The sequence below is a fragment of the Hypanus sabinus genome, chromosome 5, assembly GCF_030144855.1.
Source record: "Hypanus sabinus isolate sHypSab1 chromosome 5, sHypSab1.hap1, whole genome shotgun sequence".
In the NCBI taxonomy this organism is placed as follows: domain Eukaryota; kingdom Metazoa; phylum Chordata; class Chondrichthyes; order Myliobatiformes; family Dasyatidae; genus Hypanus; species Hypanus sabinus.
The window spans coordinates 153365660-153389128 of NC_082710.1; the positions used below are offsets into that span (position 1 = coordinate 153365660).

Below are 23469 nucleotides of genomic sequence, written 5' to 3' on the forward strand. Positions count from 1 at the left end.
AATATTACAGCACAGTGAAGGTCCTTTGAATAAAGATACTGTACCGACCTTTTAGCCGCTCTAAGATCCATCAAACCCTTCCCTCCCACGTAGCCCACTATTTTCCTATCATCCATGTGTCTTTGTAACAGTCTCTTAAATGTCCCTAATGTATCTGTCTCTATCGCCACTCCTGGCACCATGTTCCATGCACGCATCACTCTCTGTGTCATAAACCTGTCTCTGACAACCCTCCCCCTCCCCCATACTTTCCAACAATCACCTTAAAATCATGCCCATTCATATTAGCCATTACTGCCTTGGGAAAAAGTTTCTGCCTTCTACTCTATCTATCCCTCTTAACAGCTTGCACATCTCCATCAAATCACCTCTCATCCTCCTACACTCACTGACCTCCAGGCAGAATACGATCCATCTACAACTAACCTCTGCCTCCTAAGTGCAAACCAATTCTGAATCCACATTGACAGGCTTCCCTGGATCCCATGTCTCCTGACTGTCTGAATGAGAAGCTTATTAAATGCCTCATTAAAATTTATATCCACCACATCCAGAGCTCTACCTTCATCACCGTGTTTTGTCACATCCTCAATTCAGTCGGGCTCGTGGACATGATCTGCGTCTCACAAAGTCATGCTGACCATCCCTAATCAGAATATATTTCTCCAAATGCTTATAGATCCAATCTCTAAAGATCTTTTTCAATAATTTGCCACCACTGAAGTGAGACTTACTGGTCTATAATTCCCAGGGTTATCCCTACTCCCTTTGTTGAACAAAAGAATAACATTTGCCACCCTCCAATCATCTGGTACTATTCCTGTGGATAGTGAGGATGCAAAGATCATTACTAAAGACGCATTAATCTCTTCACTCACTTCCTGTAGTAAACTGGGATATAGCCTCTGTTGTGCCAATTTAGCTGGATTTTCCTTACATATTGGCAGTAAGGACATGATGAGTAAACTGACTGCTTCCATGCTGTAACCATTTTCTGTTCTAAACTGCTGAGTGTTTTAGGGTCCAAAAGTGTGATTGCCCCACTTTCGCGTTCACATACAAACCTAATCTCAAAATGAGCATTCATTGGCAAATAAATCTATTATTTTGTAAGTGCTCTGATTTTACATTTAGACATTAGTCCTTGGTAGGGAAACTTTCCAGTGACTTTAGTTTCTATCTTGATTCTCTTGACATGTTTGCAGCTGCTGTCGCACGACTGACTGAATGACTTTGGGAAAGGGGAAAATACATCAGAACAAGCACATCTTTGGCGTGACTGTTACTGATTTATTCAGCACAGACATTAAACACATGGGCTGTTTTTAACGTTTCACAATTTAGTCAGATACCGAGTATTTCAAGTTAATCAGGAACTAGAATAAAGTTAAATTTTTGTTACAACGCAGCATCCAGCTTGTGGGCTTTGATATCAAAATATCAGTTTTACCCTCGCTGAACAGCTGTTGCTATCAGACATTTTACTATATGTTTGGTACTGCAGATACTGAATGTGTCATTTACTTTGTGTACAGCTTTTATAAATTGTGCACTAACTTTGATTTTTTCCTGCTCCTAATTTGCACCAAGGGTTTGCTGCAGAGCCCAAAACCTTGCTAAACATAGAAACAAAGGTGTGAGGTGCAAATCCATGAGGACAAGGGAATTGGCACTACGCGTGCGCACAGTCTACCCGCTCCCTTCCCCCACTCTCTGCGCACGCGCAGTACGGTGCCAAGCGGCACCACGCCGACATTAACCCGAAGCCGCCATCACAGTCGAGACACCCGAGAGGGTTAAAGAGCATGTAAACGCCGCCTCTGCAGAACTGATATTCACGGAAATCGATGCATTGTGATGTTACTGTTGCATTTCGAGGGGAGAGTGCCGGAAAAAGATCGACGGGGACAAAGAAAAAAGTGGTTAAACGCCGACTGTTCGTCACGTGACCGGAGGTGGCCAATGGGCGGGCGCCTGCGGGGCGATCGCTGACGTAGCCGGAGCTTTTCTTTGTTAACATTTTGTGGAAAATGGAGGAAAAAGGGCGGTTAAAAATGAGCGGCCGTACTCGAGCACGACGCAGGGGACAGGAGAGGAGACGGCCGAGGCGAAGGCAGCGCGGCCGCGGGGCACAAGGTGAGAAACGAGTTTGATTTCGGGGTGAATTGTCGGCGAGGGGAGGCTGCCGTGTCATGTGACCGACGGCAGCCAATTAGCCGTCGAGCTGCCGAAGTAGTGGCCGTTAGTAAATGGAAGCTGGGACAAGATTTCGAACTAAATTTAAAATTAATCGCTGGCTAAACGGCCTCCAGCGCACGGCTTTAATGTATATCGGATAGGGCCCGGCCGTTCATCTCAGGGAAAAAAAATACACAAATTTAAAGATTTAAAAAATCTCCCTTCCCCATAACAGATACCAATCTGTTAAGCTAATTTATATTGCCTATTTTAAAATATTGTGGACATTAAAATGAAAGAATTGGGACGTAATTACTCAGTGTCCTGGGGCTAAAAGCATGGCGGCGACTGCCCGCTGTTGGGGATGCGTAGCAAACGCAGTTCCTTCTGTTACATCATATTTGTGGCCCTTGATTCAACCCTTTCGGCTTCAGCTTGTGTTTTTTTAAATTCAGGCAGTGGGTGGAAAACGGGCACCGTTGCTGAGGTGGCAATTTGTGTGGGAAGGGAAGGGGAGGGGGGCGGGTTGAGAGCACCCGAGTCTCCGCGGGTTAGGCGGAGGGCTGGTTATCCTCTTGCTATCCTTGTTTTTTGCTGTGTAATGCTGCCGAAGATGGCGGCCTCACCCAGCCGCCGGATCAACGGCAGCTTTCTCGGGCAACAGCATAGTAGTACACCACCTCCTTTCTTCCCCGTTATAATCCCTACTCCCCTTATCCCCCCCACCCCCCAACGTGGCGGGGAAGTCTACTCTGGGGAGCTCAGCTGCCACGATTGTATGCCTCTCTCTTCCCCCCCCCACTCCCGAGTGCAGTCCCCGCTTGAGGAGTCATAACTGGGGTGTTACCCCTTTTTATTACATCCGTCTCTGTTTAGCCTCCCTTCCCCTCTCTTGCCTAACCATCTGAATGTTTTTCCGTTACCCCTCCCTGTTGTGTAATGGCTGACTTATCCTTTCTCCCCCTCGCCCCCGCCACCAGGCCGGCCGCGTGACTCGGTCGCGGTTTCCAATCCCAGCCCGCTGCGCCCCGGGCTCCCTGCTCACATGACATTTACTGTCCAATGGCCGTGCGCGGCGTGTGATGGACGGGCGGACTGTCTGCCGTGCTCGGCCAATCGGCGGCGGTCGCCGGGAACCGCTGGGTATAAAATGGCGTGCTCGAGCGCTGCGGCGCCATTTGCTTTTTGCTGAAACCGGAGCGGGAGAGACGTCGAGAGAGGCGAGTGGACGCGCAATCAGGCGGCATCTGATGGACACGGCCACTCATCCGGGGCTCGACAGGTACGGCAGAGCAGTGCAGATCCTCGGCCGTGTAATGGAAGGAGTATTGAAGAGAATTGGAAGGGCAAACAGGCAGAAAATGCCAGACGCGGAGAGAGTACCCAGGGAGCTGGAGCAGGCCCGGCAGCCGGGGCCGCCATTTTCTGCCATTCACAAACAGTATATACATACAGTACACATCCGGGCTGGGTTGCAGGGGAGTGCGCTCAGTCAACCAGGGCCGATACCACAATCAATAAATTGTAGCAATCATTTCCATGACTATTTCGATTTATCTGAACAGCGTTCTGTCCAAAAGGATAATATTTCTCCGTTCTGCATGTATAGTTTTATGTTTTCTTTTTAATCACATTTCCAAAATGCTGCGGCTTTTGAGTTCTGAGGATATGTGTACAGTATATTTTATATAAACTATTCGGTTTATTCATTCGATCAACATTATTTTTCATATGCAATTCTCAGTATTTAATGCGTCCCAAAACTTATGAGCCACTGAAGTTCTGTCCGATGTTCGATAATGATTTTCAGTTTGAAAGCTACTATGAAAACGGGCAAAAATTCGGGACAGTTAAACTGTCTAGTTGAAAAAGTATTTGTCTGCTAGCCCTGCATGTAATTCGTTTAGCATTAATTTGACTCCGTAGTTCTATACATTTGTTCTAGTACAACACATGGGTTCATGTTCACAAATTTCAGACTGATGGGGTCAATGAATTGGAAATAATACGGTGGTATATCATTGTTAACTATTTGCACTGTACTGATATTTGTCAAATTAAAAATTATCAAACTGTCATCTTATGCTTTGTTATTTTTTGATTTCTTTAACATTTCAGCACTAAAGAGTCATTTGCGTTGTTTGTAAATACAATTGTTCCTGTAGTGCAGGTATAGAACAGACTTTAGCTTCGAAAATCAAATATTTTATTGAGGCAGCGAGGGAGGGGCTCCTGGACAAGTAGCCATGTGGAAAAGTGTCATTGTAGCATAGTGGGCGTGTGTTAGTACATCAAATGTCATTGCTAAGGAATACTGTCTCAAGTGTGGACTGTATGTCTTTTGCTGTGGAGATTTTTTTTGTATGCCAATATTCTTATAACTAGTTAAACTGAGGTCTCACGTGGTGCCCTAATATCCTTTAATTTTATTTTTAATTTCCCCCCCCCCCAAAAAAATATCAGATGCTTATCACTTTTTCATTTCTGAAAACCGGACAGGGATTGGGAATTGATACAAACATATTTACATAAGGGTGTTTCAGGCTGCCTTGTATATTTTCCAAGCATTATTTACTCTGTGTTTGCAGTGTCAGTGAATGATATTGGCCTGCAGTTATTACTTTATCCCAGGGTGTCCCTAAGGGATTTGATGATTCATGTTGTATTTGACTATGGAAATCAAAAGTTTTAGTTCACCTTTGCTGTATTTCATTGTTTACATTTTGTGTTCATACCTTTCTGCTGTTAAATTTGTATTCTTGCCTTCATGCATACTCACCAGTTGAGCTCCAGAAGTTTCTTCTTGAAAATGGGATTGAGGGTTAGCTCTAGCATCTAGTGGGAAGTTTGAATTGTTGGGAGTGTTGTGTGGTCACAAACAGCACAAACATATAGGTTTTGGTGAAAAATTCCTCCTTTGCTTAAGTGGTTGTTGGGTGAAGTTATGTATTGGGTTAAGTCAATTGGGGTTATTCACTAGCCAGTAAGTTAAAGATGTTGCGCGTTGGCTGATGGTGACCTTTGGTGAGGATGCATGTTGGCCGTACTATTTCTTAGGCCTCGAGTGGGTTGTAATACATTCCCTATTTTTCCAGAGAACATGATTGTTCCCAGTTAATACAAACTGGTTTGATATAATCCATGTACTGTATAAAAACTGTAAAGGTTGTTCAGATTGTTCTATTGTCTTGATAAACCTTTTTAAGTCAAATCCTGCAAGTCTGCAATTGAGTGAAATCTCTTATGTTACATGGTTTTAAGTGTTTCAGTGTACTCCTAATGGTATTTCTATATCTTAAAGCTATTTGGAGACTACTGCATCTGTTAGCTACAATAGCTTCTCCTAACTGCACACAGTTGCTGTAACTTTTAACCTGGATGTGTTCCTCCTGATCTGATTCTCAAGTTCTGGTAGGGTTAGTTACCTGCTGATATTATTGGCTGTTAGTGACTGGATAATTTGGAAATGTTACGTGCTTTTACCACTTTACATCCCACTGCACTTGATACTATTGTACTATTAATGGTGTGACTATTGAATTGTTGATTGAAATTAGAAACACAATTTAAATTCAAAAATTTAAAAGTAGTGTAATAATGTAAACAAAAATGGGATAGATTTGCTTGCCAGTGGGCTTTCAGGTCAATTTACAGCCATTTATAAATATGTCCTTAATCTGCTTTTAAACCCATCCTTGTTTGTAGTTGAAACATTAGCATTGACAATATATGTAGTCAGGAATTATTAGATTGTACAAGTACAAGTTAATGTTTTTTTGACTAACTTGCTGCATAAAACATTTTGTATTTCTGTGAGAATCTGAGAGGTGGTGAGAAATTGGTATGAGGTAATTCATGCTAGAGTACAGTTGTAAGCTTTTTTTGTGGAATTGCGTGGTCATGTGACACTAATATGGTTGGTTTGAAGTGTGGAGTTTCTGATTTTGTGATTTGGATCTTGAGCAGCATTTTATCTGCTTTGGCCAGTGTTTATTAACTTGAAGTTTCGGAAATGGATTCTGTTTCTGGGTGTAAATGACATTGAATGCTGCTACTTTTTTTTAAGCACTTGAACTTCTGTATACCCTTTTTTGCTTTTTGTTTCTTATAGCAAAATTTCCCATGATGAACTTAGAATTATCAGGACTGAACAGTACTGACGACAAAGAAGACGATCTACAGCCAGGCCTTTAAGTAGTTGCCTCTATAGGGGATTCTCAGCAAACGAGCAACTGTTAGCCTGGTTTCCTAGTGGTTGGTATTTTTTATTTTATTTTATTATTTTTGTAAATTACACTATACAGTTAGTAAGGTTTGAGTGTTTACAGGATAATAGTGGATAACTGTGGTGATGGGAGGGCATGTCTGGGTACTCTTCACTATAATGGGTCTCAAATGTTCATGTGTCATTGTCCTGCAGAATACCAAAAAAACTATCATATAAACATAGCAAAAGGAATAGTCTGGAGACTTTAAGCCACCATCTGAACACAGTGCTCTGTGGATTAAATATACCATAGAACCCATGTGTTGTGTAGATGCAGTTTTGTAACATCGGGGTATTTGGTGTGGTGAGTGTTAAGTTTATTTTCTCTTTTTTTTAAATCAAAGGTTACAGGGGGACGCTGGTAATGGGATAACTGGGCTGTCTGGTGATCCAGCGTCTGGGAAGCGCATCCGCAAACCATCTATGCTTTATGAAGATTTTGAGAGTCCCACGGTGGCCATGTCTACTTCCGTTCATTCTCAGAACAATTTTGTTGTTAGTCCTCCTCCACCAGAGGTTTCAAATCCTAAGAAACCCGGGCGAATGACCAACCAGGTCCAGTACATGCAGAAAGTGCTCATGAAAGCCCTTTGGAAGCATCAGTTTGCATGGCCATTCTATCAGCCAGTGGATGCAGTAAAACTCAGTCTCCCGGTGAGTGAGAAGTCCTTCTGTTGAAGCTGTGAAGTGTGTGTATGGTGAATTCCTATACAGTGCATTAACAACTACAATATCTTGAATGGATGGAGATGATGGATTAGTTGCCTCTAGGGAATGGAGAATTAAGTAGAGGCAAGTACCTCTCACTGGAACTTGAGACTGTGTTGGTTAAGTGTCAAGCCAGCAATTTGGTATCGTTTTTTAAAAAGAATGCTAAAGAAACGCAAGGTGCAGAGAGGAACACAACGAAGAGTAAAATACTATTTCATAAGTGTAGAAAGGGTCTTAGAAAATTTCCACCCTAGGAGATGGCCATTTGGCCCATTAGGTTTATGTCAGCTTGCATGATTCCCACCAACCCCATTACTCCCATTTATTTTCCTCTGATTGCCCTCTCATTTGATGATCATATTAGTTGAAAAGGTGCTAAGCAGAACAATCCTGTCTTTGGGTCTGTAACCTTCCAGGTTATGACACCCAAGTACACTACATACAAACTACTTTTTAAATTACCTGACTTGCTGTCCTAACTCAAATGTTCATTTAATGTTTATCCTCTTTTCTGGAGGCCCACTGGTGTGGTGGTGGGGAGTACTGTGAAAGGAGAGTCGGTGATGTAATAAAGGAAGCCTTCCAAACTAACTTTTGTAAGCCTGGTATTCTGCCCTCACTCTTGTATTGCAGAATAATAGCTTCCTGAATTGTGCTATATTTAAACCAGCTAAAATGCCAAAAAATAGACAACTCTTGTTGGCAATAATTAACAGGTAACTATTTCCAGCAAGCCACTATAATAGCTATTTGAATCAGATTTATTATCATCTGCATGTCGTGAAATTTGGAGAATATAGTTGCCTTGAGGATTGTGCCCCTTAGCCAAACTTTTGCATATTTAACATTAAAGCTTTAAATTCCTTGCAATAGGGTCAGAAAACTACTGCTTCCAGGTAATGTCAGCTGACCCCCAAAGCTAATTATTTACCTGGTTGCTTTGTTAGTGATGTTTGTTCCTGGAGCATGATGGGTGTGTGATGCTGTCTTATGAAAATAGTTGCTGTCAACATAGTGGAAAGGAGCTGTATATTGTATTGCATTGCTGTAATTGGCTGAAGGCTTTGGATATATTGGGTTTGCTTTGAAAATGCATAAGTAATGCTGAGTCTATGCAGATTTGCTATTGGTAAGATTGTGATTGAACCCAAATCAAGTTCATTTCCTGGCTTGTTCCATTATTTATCTTGGGAAATGCTGTTATGCTCCTGCAATGATGAATTGTCAGTTACCGTTAAATTGTGACTCGGGTTTCACTTGGCAATTTTAATTTGCCTTGCATGAGAGAATAAACAATACAGGCAAATCTGTGTGTTATTTATCATACTCATTCATATTAACAGGCAATTTGAAATAGTTGGAAAGGCTTTCTAGTGTGGCATATTTCAAGTAGCTTGCAGAAGAAATAAAATTTATACCAATATTGTAGAGAAAAACACCAGTTTTAAGACTAGAAATGTGAAGTTTATCAATGATTTTTGGCATATCACTATGACTGGGCCATGGGAAACAGTTCCCCACTCTTTGAATAAGCATCATTCTGATGTCCACACCTTGAACAGTTCTTCATAATTATGCACTCGGGTAATATATTGCATTGTTTGGGATTATGCCAAAATAGACAGGCGATACTGCTGAACCAGTTTTTTGGAGTCAACATTTTGTGAAGCCTAGGTGGGGATCTTCATGATTTTTTTTTTCTTAACTTTGGACCACTGCTGTAATTTTGTGATTTAAGCTAATTGATTAAGTCTGAAGTAAAGAGCTGAACCCAGAGAAGCAAGTTAAAGCACCCCACTATGGAAACTGGGTAATTAGATTAAATTAAAGTAAATTTGGTAATCATGAATTTACTGTCTAAAATGACTTTTTTTTAGCTGTTTCCTCATTTGGGATGAGAAAATGTTAATGTAAGTAATGTTTGGAAAGCTTCACAGAAAGTTCATTTTATTGCAGGATTACCACAAGATAATCAAACAGCCAATGGATATGGGTACTATCAAGAAACGTTTGGAAAATAATTATTACTGGAGTGCCAGTGAGTGCATGCAAGACTTCAACACAATGTTTACTAACTGTTACATTTACAACAAGGTAAACGCTTTCTCCAGTTCACTGAAGCTTTCTATTAACAATGATTAATTGGAGATTTTAGAGTTTTAAATTTAGTTTGGTTACGTTTTGAATATAGTGTGATATTAATGAAGAGATTTCTGGGGAGGTGTAATTTTTGTTACCTGTTGTTCACAGCCTACAGATGATATTGTGCTGATGGCTCAGACTCTGGAGAAACTTTTTCTACAGAAAGTGGCGCAGATGCCCCAGGAGGAAGTGGAACTAACACCAGCTCCAAAGTCAAAACATTCTAAAGGCCGCAAGACAGGGGGTAAGGGCAATGCATTGGCATCAAATGATGCCTTTTTTTTGTTACTTGCATAAATTTGGGAACAGTGGCAGCTGAGAATCTTCAACTTGAAATGCTGTCTGTTCCGTCTTCCACAGAGCTGTGTGTTTCCAGCATTTTGGTTTTATTATCTTAAACTTAAATTAGCTTTCCCCTTAAACACCTGTTAAATGCATTCCTGATTTGTATAATTTTCCTTTATAATTAAACAATTAAAGTTAGTGTGCCATTCTGATAAATCTTTTGCACTTCCCTTCAAGGCCAATATGTCCATCTTAAAGTGTGGTGTCCAGAACTACTCGCAGTACTCCAGGTGTGGTGTAGCCAGGGATTTGCGTAGCTTCTACCCGCTTGTGTTCCAGTCCTGTAAGGCCAGCCTTCTATTGGCTTATTTGATTATTTTCTGGACCTGTAACATTTTAATCTGTACCTTGACCCCCGAATCACAACTGAATCTAGCTTCTCACTCTTTAGACACTACAGATGTAGCCATTTCCAGTATGGATGACTTTGTATTTAGGCCAAATTTCATTGTCATAGCTTTGTCAATTTGTATATTTGTGTCTTTGCTATTCAACACTTTCATCTATACTTCAAATGTCTCCTGATTGAAATTGGAACCTTCATATGTGGCCTTTTCCATCAAATTCTTCAGTGTTTGTCATTCTTTAACAACAATATTCTTATTTCTTGATGTCTGGAATCTTTGCTTGTAAAATTTGAAGCAGAATAATCGGTCAACATGTCTGTTGCAATGTCCATATTTTGATTTACATCATCCGGAGTTCTGTTCTCAAGGGATCGTTTTGATAAACAAAGCACTATGCTAGTTGTGCACCTTGGAAGTTTTGTGTTGTCTTACTATTGAGTTTCTAATTGTCAGCATCTTCTACTCTTTAAATTTGTTTCTTAGTTATAGGTTGGGAGTCTAGATCTCTTGCCTCAAGTATATAAACTGAGCATCATTGCATGTTCATGCATTGCCTAGCTAACAATGAAATTTTGCTTTCTTGGTATCACGTTGCTTCATACTATCAATCTATAAAACTTTAAATTGCCCCGGAACTAGGCTTTTGATACCTGCTGGCCTGGAATCTGCAGTTGGAGGCCTTCATGTTGCATCTGCTGCTAGGAGAGTTACCCGCATTAACCTTCTAACCATGTTTTCCCTGGAATACTTGTTCCTCAAATTACCTCTAGTAAGAGAACATAATCTAATTAGAGGCCACATCTACACAACTATTTCCTACCACCTTCCTCATTCACCGTTTCGCTTTTTGTTGTTTGTTCAGTCTTGATAGAATCTGTATCAGAACAAAGAGCCAAGGCCCCATCAGTCATCCATTACTAATGGTTGCTTTGTTACATTCTCCAAGTCTGTTAGTTTGGAACTGGTTATTTAGTTTACTGCATGTACTCTGTATAGTGTTTTCAACACTTGGGTCACACTTGTTCTGCTCTGTTTTGTTCATAGGTTTTTCTCTTAATTACATAACTTTATCACTACATCCATTTTGTTTGTGGCTTGATTAGTTCAGATTCCATCTTTTGGTCCTGTTCTTTAAGTTAACTCCTTGAACTTGATTCCTCTTAGATATTTACATTTTACTGATCTTGAGAGGGATAGTGACTAGATCTTGCCTTCATTACCTTTTCAATTTAATCTGAAATTCCCTTCCGCTGGCACAATAGAGGCATAATTCCTTACTGGTTTGTGTACATTGCTTGTGGATTGTAGTCATTTGTTAATTTATTTATATAACCATATAACAATTACAGCACGGAAACAAGCCATCTTGGGCCTTCTAGTCCATGCCGAACGTTTACTCTCACCTAGTCCCACTGGCCCACACTCAGCCCATAACCCTCCATTCCTTTCCTGTCCATATACCCATCCAATTTTACTTTAAATGACAATACCGAACCTGCCTGTACCACTTCTACTGGAAGCTCGTTCCACACCGCAACCACTCTGAGTAAAGAAGTTCCCCCTCGTGTTACCCCTAAACTTTTGCCCCTTAACTCAACTCCTGTCTTCTTGTTTGAATCTCCCCTACTCTCAGTGGAAAAAGCCTATCCATGTCAACTCTATCTATCCCCCTCATAATTTTAAATACCTCTGTCAAGTCCCCGCTCAACCTTCTACGCTCCAAAGAATAAAGACCTAACTTGTTCAACCTTTCCCTGTAACTTAGTTGCTGAAACCCAGGTAACATTTTAGTAAATCTCTGTACTCTCTCTCTTTTGCTGACATCTTTTCTATAATTCGGTGACCTGAACTGTACATAATACTCCAAATTTGGCCTTGCCAATGTCTTGTACAATGTTAGCATTACATCCCAACTCCTATACTCAATGCTCTGATTTATAAAGGCCAGCATACCAAAAGCTTTCTTCACCACCCTATCCATAAAAAAAATTCTACCTTCAGGGAACTATGCACCATTATTCCTAGATCAGTCTGTTCTACTGCATTCTTCAATGCCCTATCATTTGCCATGTATGTCCTATTTGGATTATTCTTACCAAAATGTAGCACCTCACACTTACCAGCATTAAACTCCATCTGTCATCGTTCAGCCCACTATTCTAATTGGCCTAAATCTCTCTGCAAGCTTTGAAAACCTACTTCATTATCCACAACGCCACCTACCTTGGTTTCATTTGCATACTTACTAATACAATTTACCACCCCATCATCCAGATTATTACTGTATATGACAAACAACATTGGACCCAGTACAGATCCCTGAGGCACATTAGTTATACGGTGCACAGAAGGACCTTCTGGCCCTTCGAGCAGCACTGCCCCAGCAACCCCGTTTAACCCTAACCTACTCACAAGACAATTTACAATAACCAGTTCGCCTACATGGTGTGAGGAAACCGGAGCATCTGGGGAAAACCCACACATTCCATGGGGAGGATGTACAGGCTCCTTGCAGATGACACTGAATTGAACTCCAATGCCCCGAGCTGTAATAGCGTTGATCTAACTGCTACGCTGCCTTCTCAGTTACATTTTCCCTTAAGGTGTACATTTCTGCACATGCTAGTCCTATGCTGCCACCACAATCCCTAGTTCTGCCTGTAGGATGAAGTAAACTGTCAATTACTAAATTCATGAATATCAAATGCTGTAATTTTCACTGTTATTTTTGCCTTTTTTCAAGTTAACTAAACACCCACTGAATAACTATTTTAAATGCAGCTTTAAGTATGCATGAGCTGGTGCAAGAGTCAAAGGCAGAACCTTAGCATATCTCGTCTGTGACCAGATTCTCATCTGTCATCTATTTAAGATAGTTTTAATTGATAATTTATGTTGACTACATGCCACATTAGGATTTGTAGTCCAGTAGTAGTTTTGGACAAAACACTAATTCTGCGTGGAGATGTGTGACTTTTTGATCTGCTTATTTTTTGTTTTCTTTATGAATAAGTAGACTTCACAATAAACATCCCGATATGTCAGATGCGATCATTAATACGTTTTACTATCCTCTTATCCATACTGAAGATTTTTATTTAATCCATTATAGAATTGAATGAAAATGGGAAGGGAATCGATGCTGTGCCATTTTATGATGAACACATGCGTGTCAACTGATCCTAGAGTTTTATCTTGTAACTGTCTCCTTGCTGACGTTTTGTCACCAGGTGATGTTGGTTACTAGAGGATTCTAGGAACATGATCATGCCTTGAATTCTGAAAATGGATGTTGCCCATTTTAGTAACAGAGGCGGGGTTTGAATACATTTATTTTTTGTGGGGGGGGGAGGAGGATTGAAGTCCATTTAAAATATACCAAATAAATAGTTGTGTTGCATTGAGTTTTTGAATATTAATTGGTGCCTTTCTACAGGTGTGCCTTCTGCTCCTGGAGGAGTGACTGTATCTCAAGTCCCTATGGTATCGTCTGCGTCTCAACCAACTGCCTACTCTCCTCCAACACCAGAAGTACCCACACCTGTGCTTGAAATGTCTCAGACTTCAGTTATATCTACACCCACTGTACACAAGTCCTCGCATTCACCACCTCAGTCTGCTTTAGCAGTACCACCTCCTGCACAACCTGTCACAAAGGTAAGCAGGTCTCATAGTTGAAGGTGGAGGATTGGGTGGTGTGGTGTTGCTGGAGAGAAGAGTGCTTTGAAAGCAAGTAGCTTTCAACATGTATAATGTGATCTAATGTCTTGTTATGAGGAATGTTGGGAAATGAGCTTCCAGCAGTAATTCAGTGGTTATTTATAATTTGTTTTTGTAATAATAATTAAAATATTAGCAAAATGTTACGTTATTTTGTAGTTTCTTCTCGGTGACTATCATGGGGGCACTTGAAACAACCTGTTTCCTAAAAAAGAAGTATTAGTTCTGCCTTTGAGTTTTGTCCTCTCTTGCTGAATAATTTTATTTCAGATAAGTTGTCCTAATTTGTGCTTTGTGGCAGATCGGTCTTGTATATGATGCTTTCATTTACCTATTTAGGTTTTTGTTGTACATACTTTGCAAGTAATGGATTGACATGCCAGAGGAAGATTATCAACCCTTTAAGTGATGGCAGTGGTTACTTTGCTATAATTATGTTCCTAACTGGGTGGAGGCTTTGGAAATTTTCATTTGGTCCATTAGGTCTGCTCTGTCATTCCATCATGGCTGGTTCATTATCCCTCAATACCACACTTCTGCTGTCTTGCCTTCATTACCTTTAACGCTCTTACTAATCGAGAACCTGGACCTGTCAGCCTCCACTTTAAATATGATTGTGCAGATTCAGCATCCTCTGGCTAAAGAAATTCCTCATTTTTGTTCCAAAGGGATGTCACTCTATTCTGATGCTGTGCCCTCTGGTCCTACTATAGCAAATGTCCTCTCCCCATCCACTCTAGGCATTTCAAGTTTCATTGAGCTTTCCCCTTGTATTTCTAAACACCATTAAACGCTTTTCATGTGTTAATCCTTCATTCCTGTAATAATCCTTTTGGATAAGGGGCTTAAAACTATTATACCTTCAGGTTGATCATTGATGGACCATTTGTTAAAAATTGTAAATCGCTTACATTAGTATTTGGAGGCTCTTGGAGAAATGCGTAGTTGGTTCTTTATAGAATCTGTTCCATGGGGTTTGTAAGCTTGTGACTGCAAAGCGTAGGCTGTTACCTTATAGTTTTATTTTTAGTGGACTTTGTGGAGAAAAGTTTGCTACTTTATTCATTGTGGGCAATAATGCAATTACCATGAGTAATAGATTCTCTTCTTTACAGAAGAAAGGAGTGAAGAGGAAAGCAGATACAACAACTCCAACCACCTCAGTTGTCACTACAAGTGGCGAGTCATCTCCTTCGGTAACTGAAAGCAAAGCTGCAAAGATTCCAGTTAGGCGTGAGAGTGGCAGACCAATCAAACCACCAAAGAAAGACTTGCCAGATTCCCAGCAGCATCAGAGTTCAAAAAAAGGCAAACTGAGTGAACAGCTGAAGTACTGCAATGGCATCTTGAAGGAGCTTCTGTCAAAGAAACATGCAGCGTATGCTTGGCCCTTCTATAAACCTGTGGATGCCAAAGCTCTTGGGCTTCATGACTACCATGATATTATCAAGCATCCCATGGACCTGAGTACTATAAAAGTATGTTGCATCCAAGCAACACATTCTCAAATCATCATATTGTTTATACTTGGATACAGTGAAACCTGTACACTCAACTGGTTCCTATCTTCATGGTTCTGTTTCTCAGCAAAGTGCTTTTCTCACAAAATTAATTGTCTAGCTCCCACTGTAAGCAATTCTCTACCATTGAGGTAACAGTTTTTGTTTCTTTAAAACAAAAAGAAACTAGTAATTTTTCATGGGATGAACTTCAAGTTTAATCAACCTTTTTTTCCCTTTAGTCTCAAAGATGACTACTGAATGCAGGTTTCACTGTACCTTTATAACTGAATTTCTCGGCATACTGCTACATACTCTTGCTTGGAAATGGGTGTATGCACATTTGTTTGATCGTATGCAAATACGTGGAAACATTTCAAGTTCTTATTCAGATCCTTCTGTTCCTTTGGACAATGCAACTTTTCCAAGCTGAATGAACTGCTAACAGCTCAGAAAAGTCTGAGCTATGATTCATAAATTCAAGTAGCAGTATTAGAAGATGCAGATAGCCTGAACATTGAAACTAGAATAATTCCGGTGTTAACGTTTTTCAAAAAAAAAGGTACAGATAACGTTGAACTTTTAGACAGGAATAATTAAAGTGTACTGTGAACAAAATTCAGCCACGTGCTAGGTACGTAGAATTACCTGCTGTTCTTCATGGTGGAATCTTAGCACCGTGGCACGGCACTGGTGTTCCTCGAAATTGAGATTCACCCTTGTTTCTTTTGACTTTTACAGAAGGCATGACATCCTAGTTTTGGGCCTTCTCTATACTTCCAAACATAATTAAGTTGTGTAATTCTTTTTAGTGCCGTTTTCCCTGTTTGGTAACTTCTAATTGCTGAAATTTGAAAGTATTTGTGGAAATAGTGTGTATTTGGTACTTTAATTTATAACAGTTATACTATTTGGTTAATTGGAATTTTACTTCAAAAACTGTAAGATTGTGGCTTTCTGTGTAGAATGATCGATCTAAAGTTGCCCATCATGTCTAATTGTATATAAAATGGCTGAGTGCCTGATAAACTACTTTTGATACATATTTTATGATGAATATAATTATTGCAGTAAAGTTGCAAAATAGTGCTTACAAGTAAACATTCATTATAAATATAGGTGTTGGCCTTGCAACACTCAAAATGCTGGCCAAACTCTGCAGGCCAGGCAGCACCTAAGAAAAGAGTACAATCGACGTTTCAGGCTGACGTACATAATGGAAGGAATAAGTTCAATGTAAAATTTATCCTGTCATAGAACCTACTTAAAGTTAAGAGTGCTAATAAAATGTTTAGATTTGAATGAAAAGATGAGTAATCCCATCAGTTTCTATTTTAATGTGCTGTTGGCAGATAAAGCTGCACTCTATTCCTGTGGTGCAGCTTGTTAAATATCTTTTGTCTTTCCTCTTAGAGGAAAATGGATGAGCGTGAATACCAGGATGCACAGGAATTTGCAGCTGATGTGAGATTAATGTTTTCGAATTGTTACAAGTATAATCCGCCTGATCATGATGTGGTTGCCATGGCCAGGAAGTTGCAGGTACTTTCACCTTTGGTGTAAGAGGAATGTATGTTTTAATAAGCTGATTTATTTTTCTTTGTTACTGTCTGCTTTTTATTTTGAATAGTGGCCTGTCTTAGAGCATCAAATGACACTAACTAGAGGCGAAATGTTCTAGATCTTGGAATGCAGAGATGAAAATGGCTGGAAATGTGCAGATGGCCAGTTACAAGTTTTTTTTTGTTGTTTGTGGCATGGGTGTCACAGTTGTGTAGCTATTAATGCAATGCTTTTAGAGCTTGGGGTGTTGAGTTCAATTCGTAAGGAGCTTCTGTATTCTCACAGTGACCATGTAAGTTTCCTCTGGGTGCTTTATATTCCGCCTACTGTCCAAAGATGTCTGTTAATTGGCCATTGTAAATTGTCCTGTGATTAGGCTAGTGTTAATGTGGGTTGCTGGGTGGTCTGGCTCATTGGGCTTAAAGAGTCTGTTCTGTGCTGTATCTTTAAGTAGGTTCATCTTTTTGAATAGTTTAGCCCAACACTTGCAGGTTTAGATTCAGCTGGTAAATTTTAAATATCTATACCAATGAGGCAATAGTGTTGATTTGATGTATTCTGCTATGTGTTTTGTTGATCATAATTTTGCAGCCAAACTGGGCTTTCTCACCACCCCTTTGTTATTTGGTTCTGATTTGTAGTCTTGGCAATGTTCAGCTGTACTTTGTGATCTTGACATTTCTACCTATGCGTTTGTATTTGCTTGCCAAACCAACATAAGTACTTTTTTGGTTTACCAGCCAGCTTGATGGAATTTCAGTTATCAGCATTTATTTTTGCTGTATTTACCTGCCTTTAATGATCTTCAAATTTCCCTTGTTACCAAAGTATACTTCTTCCTTTGCCCTCCTTTTATCCTTTTACTCTTTTGTTGTTAGGCTTATTCTCTACAGATTTTTTTTAAACGTTGTAGGCACCTTGTATGTTCTTGACATTTGAAGCTATCATTTCCTTACTGAATTGCATCATGGTGTGCACCAGTCACTTGGCTAAAGAAGTTCCATTTATTCTCATTTCAGGATGTCTTTGAATTCCGCTTTGCCAAGATGCCAGATGAGCCTATGGACTTCACACCTCCACCTGCACCAACTACTCTCCCTCCTGTTGTGTCAAAATCATCATCTGATTCTTCCAGTAACAGTAGTAGTGGGAGCTCGTCAGACACTGAGAGCTCCGATGATTCTGAAGAAGAGCGAGCTAACCGTTTGGCAGAACTACAGGAGCAGGTACAGACTAATACTATTGACTTATTTGTTGGGACTTGTTTCACCGATGTAACTATATGTGACACATATAACTAATGCCTTTGAAAAGACGTTTATTGAAACATACAGTGAAGTGCATTGTTTTGCGTCAATGACAAACTGTCAGAGGATTTGTTGGGAGCAGCCCGCAGGTGTCTCTGCTTCCAGCACCAGCGTAGCATGCCCACAACTTACTTACATGTGCACCTTTGGAATGAGAGAGGAAACTGGAGTACCTGGAGAAAATCCATGAATATGGGAAGAAAGTACAATTTTTTTTTACTGTGTTTGGAATTGAACCTCAATCTCTGGCGCAGTAAAATGTTACATTAACCACTACACTACTGTGCTGCCTCATATTCCGAATCTCTACATGCATATGTGGTTAGGTTCATGTGCCTCACTACTTTTAAGAATGAGGGTAGTTGGTCTTTTAGCTATAAGACTGACTTGCCATTTCAAGCAGAAACAGGAAAAAGTCCAGTTTCCTTAATTTTGCTCCACGCTTTCATTTTAAGGGCTAATTTGAGAAATTTATTCTTCTGCAAATATTTTTCAATTTAGCACTTCTGTCTTGGGCCAATAGGAAATAAATTTAGGTTGTATTCTTCATGCAACTTCTTCCAGAAGAAAGGTAGAGCTACGTTTTAGGATGAACTGTAATGAAATGATCTTTCCTTTTGTAGCTAAGAGCTGTTCATGAGCAGTTAGCAGCACTGTCCCAGGCTCCTATGTCCAAACCAAAGAAAAAGCGGGACAAGAAAGAAAAGAGGGATAAAAAGAAGAAGAAAGAGAAGCACAAGATGAAAGATGAAGAGGATAAACTGCTTAAGCCATCCAAATCAAAAGCAGCACCGAAAAAACAGTCAAAAAAGGCATCTGGAGGCAGCAGTTCGGGTGGTAACAATAAGTGAGTGTTACTTGACTGGCATTAACACTAGACTGAATTGTGTTGAAATTTCAATATTACTTTTTTTAGATTTAGTTTTTAAAAATCTACAAATAGGTTAAAAATTAACGTTGGGTTACTTTATATATAGAGGTATCATGAAGCATATACTTTTGTGCACCGTAGTAAGTGGGTGCTTGTTCTGGGAACATAATGGGGTGATAACAGTATTTGGTGACTGGACTTGCTCCCCTTTAATATTGCTGTTCTATATTTTGATGCCAGAGTTTCAACTGCCATTCCTTTGTCAATGACTGGTGCAATTCAAGAATTGGGTACTTTGTTACTTGCGAGAGAAGATTTTATTTAATGTTGCATTTTTGGGCTTGTTTATAGGCAGTCTAAGAAGGCAAAGCAACCTCCTCCACCGCCGCCACCACCACCACCTGGTTATGATTCTGAAGAGGAAGATAACTGCAGACCCATGACATATGATGAAAAACGGCAGTTAAGTTTGGACATTAACAAACTGCCAGGTGACAAGCTTGGTCGTGTGGTACACATCATCCAGTCAAGGGAACCTTCACTTCGAGACTCTAATCCTGATGAAATCGAGATAGACTTTGAAACTCTTAAACCATCCACTCTTCGGGAGCTTGAACGTTATGTAATGTCCTGTTTACGGAAGAAACCTCGAAAACCTTACTGTAAGTTTGAAGTGTGCTACAGTTTGAGTGTTTCTGATATTGAGACCAGTTTTCAGCCTCTCCTTACTATTCTGGTAAATTGTATTTGCTGGTCACATCAACAGCAGTTGGGCAATTTGGGAAATGCATATTTTCCCATGTTAAAAGAAGGTTCTCCATTGCTATAAAAAGCTCGATTCAAAAGTTATAGGAAAGTGGAATGTCTGTGCATCTGTCAGGAAATGAAAGGTGATTTTAAAAATAATGCAACATTATTCTGTATCTGCAAGTAATTTATGAATATGTATTGACAAACTTCTGTTCCCGATGCTGCTGTAATTTGGGGACTGCCTGCTGTGGCCTTCTAGCATTAGCGTTTAAAGTTAAATTGAGGGTGTCAAAAAGGAGATTCCGAGGGATTGGCTGGTCGAGGGTATAAAAATGTTTTCATGTCAGTTGGAAAGTTTACATATTGTTCTGTAGTGCTGTACATTCAAGGGAACTGTAGCTTAAATGACTTGGGAGAATGGTATAGAAGAAAAAAGGTCAGAGACTGGCTCCTGACTTTCCAATGTCTGTTGTACGTGTAGTACTTCAAAATTGTGATTTACTTATGTGGATGAGTGTGTTTTCAACAGTATTGTTTCAATGCCACTTGGGACAAAGTAACCCACTTAATATAATTAACCTCCTCCCCGCTGCATTAACAGTCTCTTCAGTATGGGGCTACATTGTGCGCCATCTACAGCAGTGGCCTTTCTAGGGCGTTATTGCCGAGCACTTGCCAGACCAGTGATCCTCAAGAGACCGTCATGCATTCCAGCTGTCTGCAGGGCATGTAAGCCAGTACGCAAACTAGGACCATATGATAATGGAGAGCAAGGTGTTGTGCATGCAGCTGATAATCCAGAGAACCAATACAGTTTGGCATCAACAGCATTGCTGAAATTGCTGGTCAGTTTTAAACTCAGTATAGGACTGCCTTACGAGACTCCCAACTCCTGATTTCTCTCTCCCACTGTTTTCAGGGTTTACTCCTGAAGTATTTCCCATGAATTGGTATAGCTGCTTTTAAGATTGGAGTTTTATTTCTAGATGAGCTGCCAAACATGGCTGACGAGCTTAATCTGTCCAAAGCAACTGGTTGTAAGATGCCAGTTACCTGCCTTTAACCCTCCTGTCAGTAGAAACTCTTCCACCAGACTTAGTAGCTAAGTCTCACTTGAAGGCTAGAAGATGGACTTGGTTGTCAGAGACTATTTGAGATGCACACCATTGGGAGCATTTAATAGGTAGTGGGAGCTTATCCCCTCTAGCTCCCCTGGCCATAATAACCTTAAAGGAATCTGGGCATCTCTAATCCCTGGGATAAAGATGCCAGGCTTGTGAGAATAAAAATGCTATTGCCTGTAATACTACCCTCTTCCTTGGTTGTATGTTTCTCGCTTAGACTTTACCCACGTTGTTGCATTGAAAGTGAAACTTACTACCCGATAGTAGCGTAGAACAGGAATGTATCAAGAACTCAGTTTTTCAGCACCATTTAAGTGTGATTTAGGATGAAAAATGTTTCCCTTCTGAAAGGTGTCCCTGAACTTAGAATTAATCAAGTCTTTTACCCCGATTGTTGATTTCAACAATTGCATTTGATATTCCAGCCAAAAAGCAAGCAGGAAAGACCAAGGAGGAGCTGGCCATGGAGAAGAAGAAAGAGTTAGAAAAGCGCCTACAGGATGTGAGTGGCCAGCTGAATCCAAGTAAAAAACCTCCTAAGAAAGGTATGTCTGATAATCAAATTCATCTGATGTTCCTTTTGAGTCCCTGTTTTTATTAGGTAATCTACAGTAATGTAAACTTGATTCAAAATATGCATTTGGCTTTTAATTAGATGTGGGTTGTGAGCAGGCTGCAGTTTGTGTACAGGTTTGTTTGGATTTATTGATAATAGGTTGAGCACAATGATAAAATATTTCAAGTAGTTCACACTCTGCAAGTCTTAAACAACATTGACAGCTCAGAAAAGGTTGAGTGTTAGAAGGCTATTGGGCGACATTTGAGTATGTCATAACCACATTGAATTCTGCACACTGAGTTGTGTGACAAGAGATTGACCACCCATATAAATCCTACATCGATCCCATTTTTATTTCTTACATTAATTCTCTTCAGATTCTTGAGGTGAGAAACTGTATATTCTAGAGTTGGTATAATATGCCCATTGGCCGCATAGTTCATTGTGATAATTGATTCTTTATATTGAATATTTGGTGAGAGGAGTTTTAAATGAGATTTCTTTTTGTAGCAACTGAGAAGCCGGATCCAGTTCAGCCAGCGGGTCCTTCACGGCTCAGTGCCAGCAGCAGCAGTTCATCGGGATCTGACACCAGTAGCACTTCCAGCGGATCAAGTTCATCAGACACTAGTGATTCTGACTCTGGTTAGAGTTGGCGGCTGCTCTCGCATGTTTCTTTTTGAGGAAATTAGTTTTGGGTTGGTTCGAACTAATCTGCGGGGTCAGAAGAAGTATGAACCAGACTTGGGAGGTATCCTGTCCCCATGTGCCCATCGTTACTGACTGCAGTGTACATGGTTTGATGTGATTATTTTTTTTACAAAAAAGGAAAGGATTAAAAAAAAATACACATGTGATGCATCACGAGGACAGACCTGATAGAGAATTATCCACTCCATAACACATGAACTAGATCTCATAACCCATCTGTCTCCAAAATGTGTGCTGTATTTGGGGCCAAGTGGGGACTGGAGTTGGGGTGTGGGAGGGTGCTATGGGGTTCTTAAGCCTGTTGCTTGGTTCCTCTTCCATCTTCAGTTGAGGCATCTCGGCCAGGTCAAAGGAGACTGCAGCCTCTGAACAGAGTCCTCTTGTGCAAAATCGTAGAGAATTCAGTATGCGGGGCGAGCAGTTTTGAACCCACCTGTAGAGTTGCTGTAAGCAGTTTTGTTTTGGAAGGTGTTTTTCCATTTTGAAAACATTTTAAGCTGTTGGTCTCTGAACTGTCAATCTGAAACCCATGTAATGCAGCAATCTTCAAAGGAAGTATTTTGAATTTTTTTGAGATTTTAGTTCTTTGCATCTTTTAATATGGCTGGAAGATGAAGTTCCATCTTAGCTGTGAATGGTCACAGTAACAATGAGTTTCTGGTTTGGTTGAGAAGCATGTGGGAGGGAGGGAACAGTAATCAACTGAACATGAGCAGAAGGGCTTGTGCTCTGCCCATTTTTATTCTTTCCACATCCAGTACTTGAATGCAGAGCAGTAATGCTATACCAAGGTGGTGTTGGTCCGTGCACAGTGTGTAAGCAATTGCTTTGTGCCTATCTTATTTCTCCTCTTTGGTTTGGAGTAGGCTGATTGGATAGTCGTGCTGGTTATCCTCCTACTTGGTGCCGTCATGGTGCACGCACAACCTAGTTTGGAGGGGTGATCTTGTTTTTAATGTGTACAGTTTAGTTGTAGTCTTCATTTCTGCAAAGGTTACATGAAAAGCTGACAGCTAAATTTAATCTTTTTTCATCCAGTTATGTGGTGTTTTATTTATTTTGTTACAAAATAATTATGTTTTATATTGTAAAGACTGAACCAATGTGCCTGTTGATGCAGGTACAAGAGTGTAGAGTGAGATTTTAACAAGTATTGTATATATAAAGATGCACAATTGAGAAGCATGTTTCTTAATGTAAAGGTGATTTTTATTTTTTATCTTAATCTGTAAAGTTTTTTTTCTACAGTCCGTTCTTGTTTTTTTTTTGTTATTTGTAGAATTGAACCTCATGTAGCAGTTAACAACTTGTATGTGACAATGTATTTGTTAAACCTTGAGTTCTCAATGCTGTACAGTAAAAATGTTCTTTAAAA

At 40.1% G+C, this 23469-nt stretch overlaps 1 protein-coding gene and 1 non-coding gene across 6 annotated transcripts; both read left to right on the plus strand.

Annotated features, from left to right (window-relative positions):
- The first annotated feature begins 1738 nt into the window (after positions 1-1738).
- On the plus strand, positions 1739-23469 carry LOC132394473 (bromodomain-containing protein 2-like). Of its 5 annotated transcripts, none has more exons than XM_059970672.1 (13): positions 1739-2136; positions 3159-3460; positions 6790-7099; positions 9113-9250; positions 9407-9542; positions 13427-13647; positions 14826-15188; positions 16623-16751; positions 17792-17998; positions 18703-18926; positions 19302-19612; positions 21250-21369; positions 21894-23469. In XM_059970672.1, the coding sequence occupies exons 2-13, from the start codon at positions 3261-3263 to the stop codon at positions 22031-22033; spliced, it is 2499 nt and encodes an 832-aa protein (XP_059826655.1). In that variant the 5' UTR covers positions 1739-2136; positions 3159-3260; the 3' UTR covers positions 22034-23469. The 5 variants fall into 5 exon arrangements, with proteins under 5 accessions (XP_059826655.1, XP_059826656.1, XP_059826658.1 ...); XM_059970673.1 differs by having other exon boundaries at positions 14829-15188; XM_059970675.1 differs by lacking the exon at positions 3159-3460 and adding an exon at positions 6290-6432.
- On the plus strand, positions 13139-13278 carry LOC132394869 (small nucleolar RNA SNORD10). Its single transcript, XR_009512415.1, has one exon. It is a non-coding gene; the product is annotated as a small nucleolar RNA SNORD10 (small nucleolar RNA).

Bases quoted from the DNA above. Each gene is read 5' to 3' on its own strand.
- LOC132394473 (XM_059970672.1), top strand. From the start codon at position 3,261: ATGGACGGGCGGACTGTCTGCCGTGCTCGGCCAATCGGCGGCGGTCGC. The intron at 16,752-17,791 runs GTACTTTCACCT...TTCTCATTTCAG, and splicing joins CCATGGCCAGGAAGTTGCAG to GATGTCTTTGAATTCCGCTT. The intron at 18,927-19,301 runs GTGAGTGTTACT...GCTTGTTTATAG, and splicing joins AGTTCGGGTGGTAACAATAA to GCAGTCTAAGAAGGCAAAGC.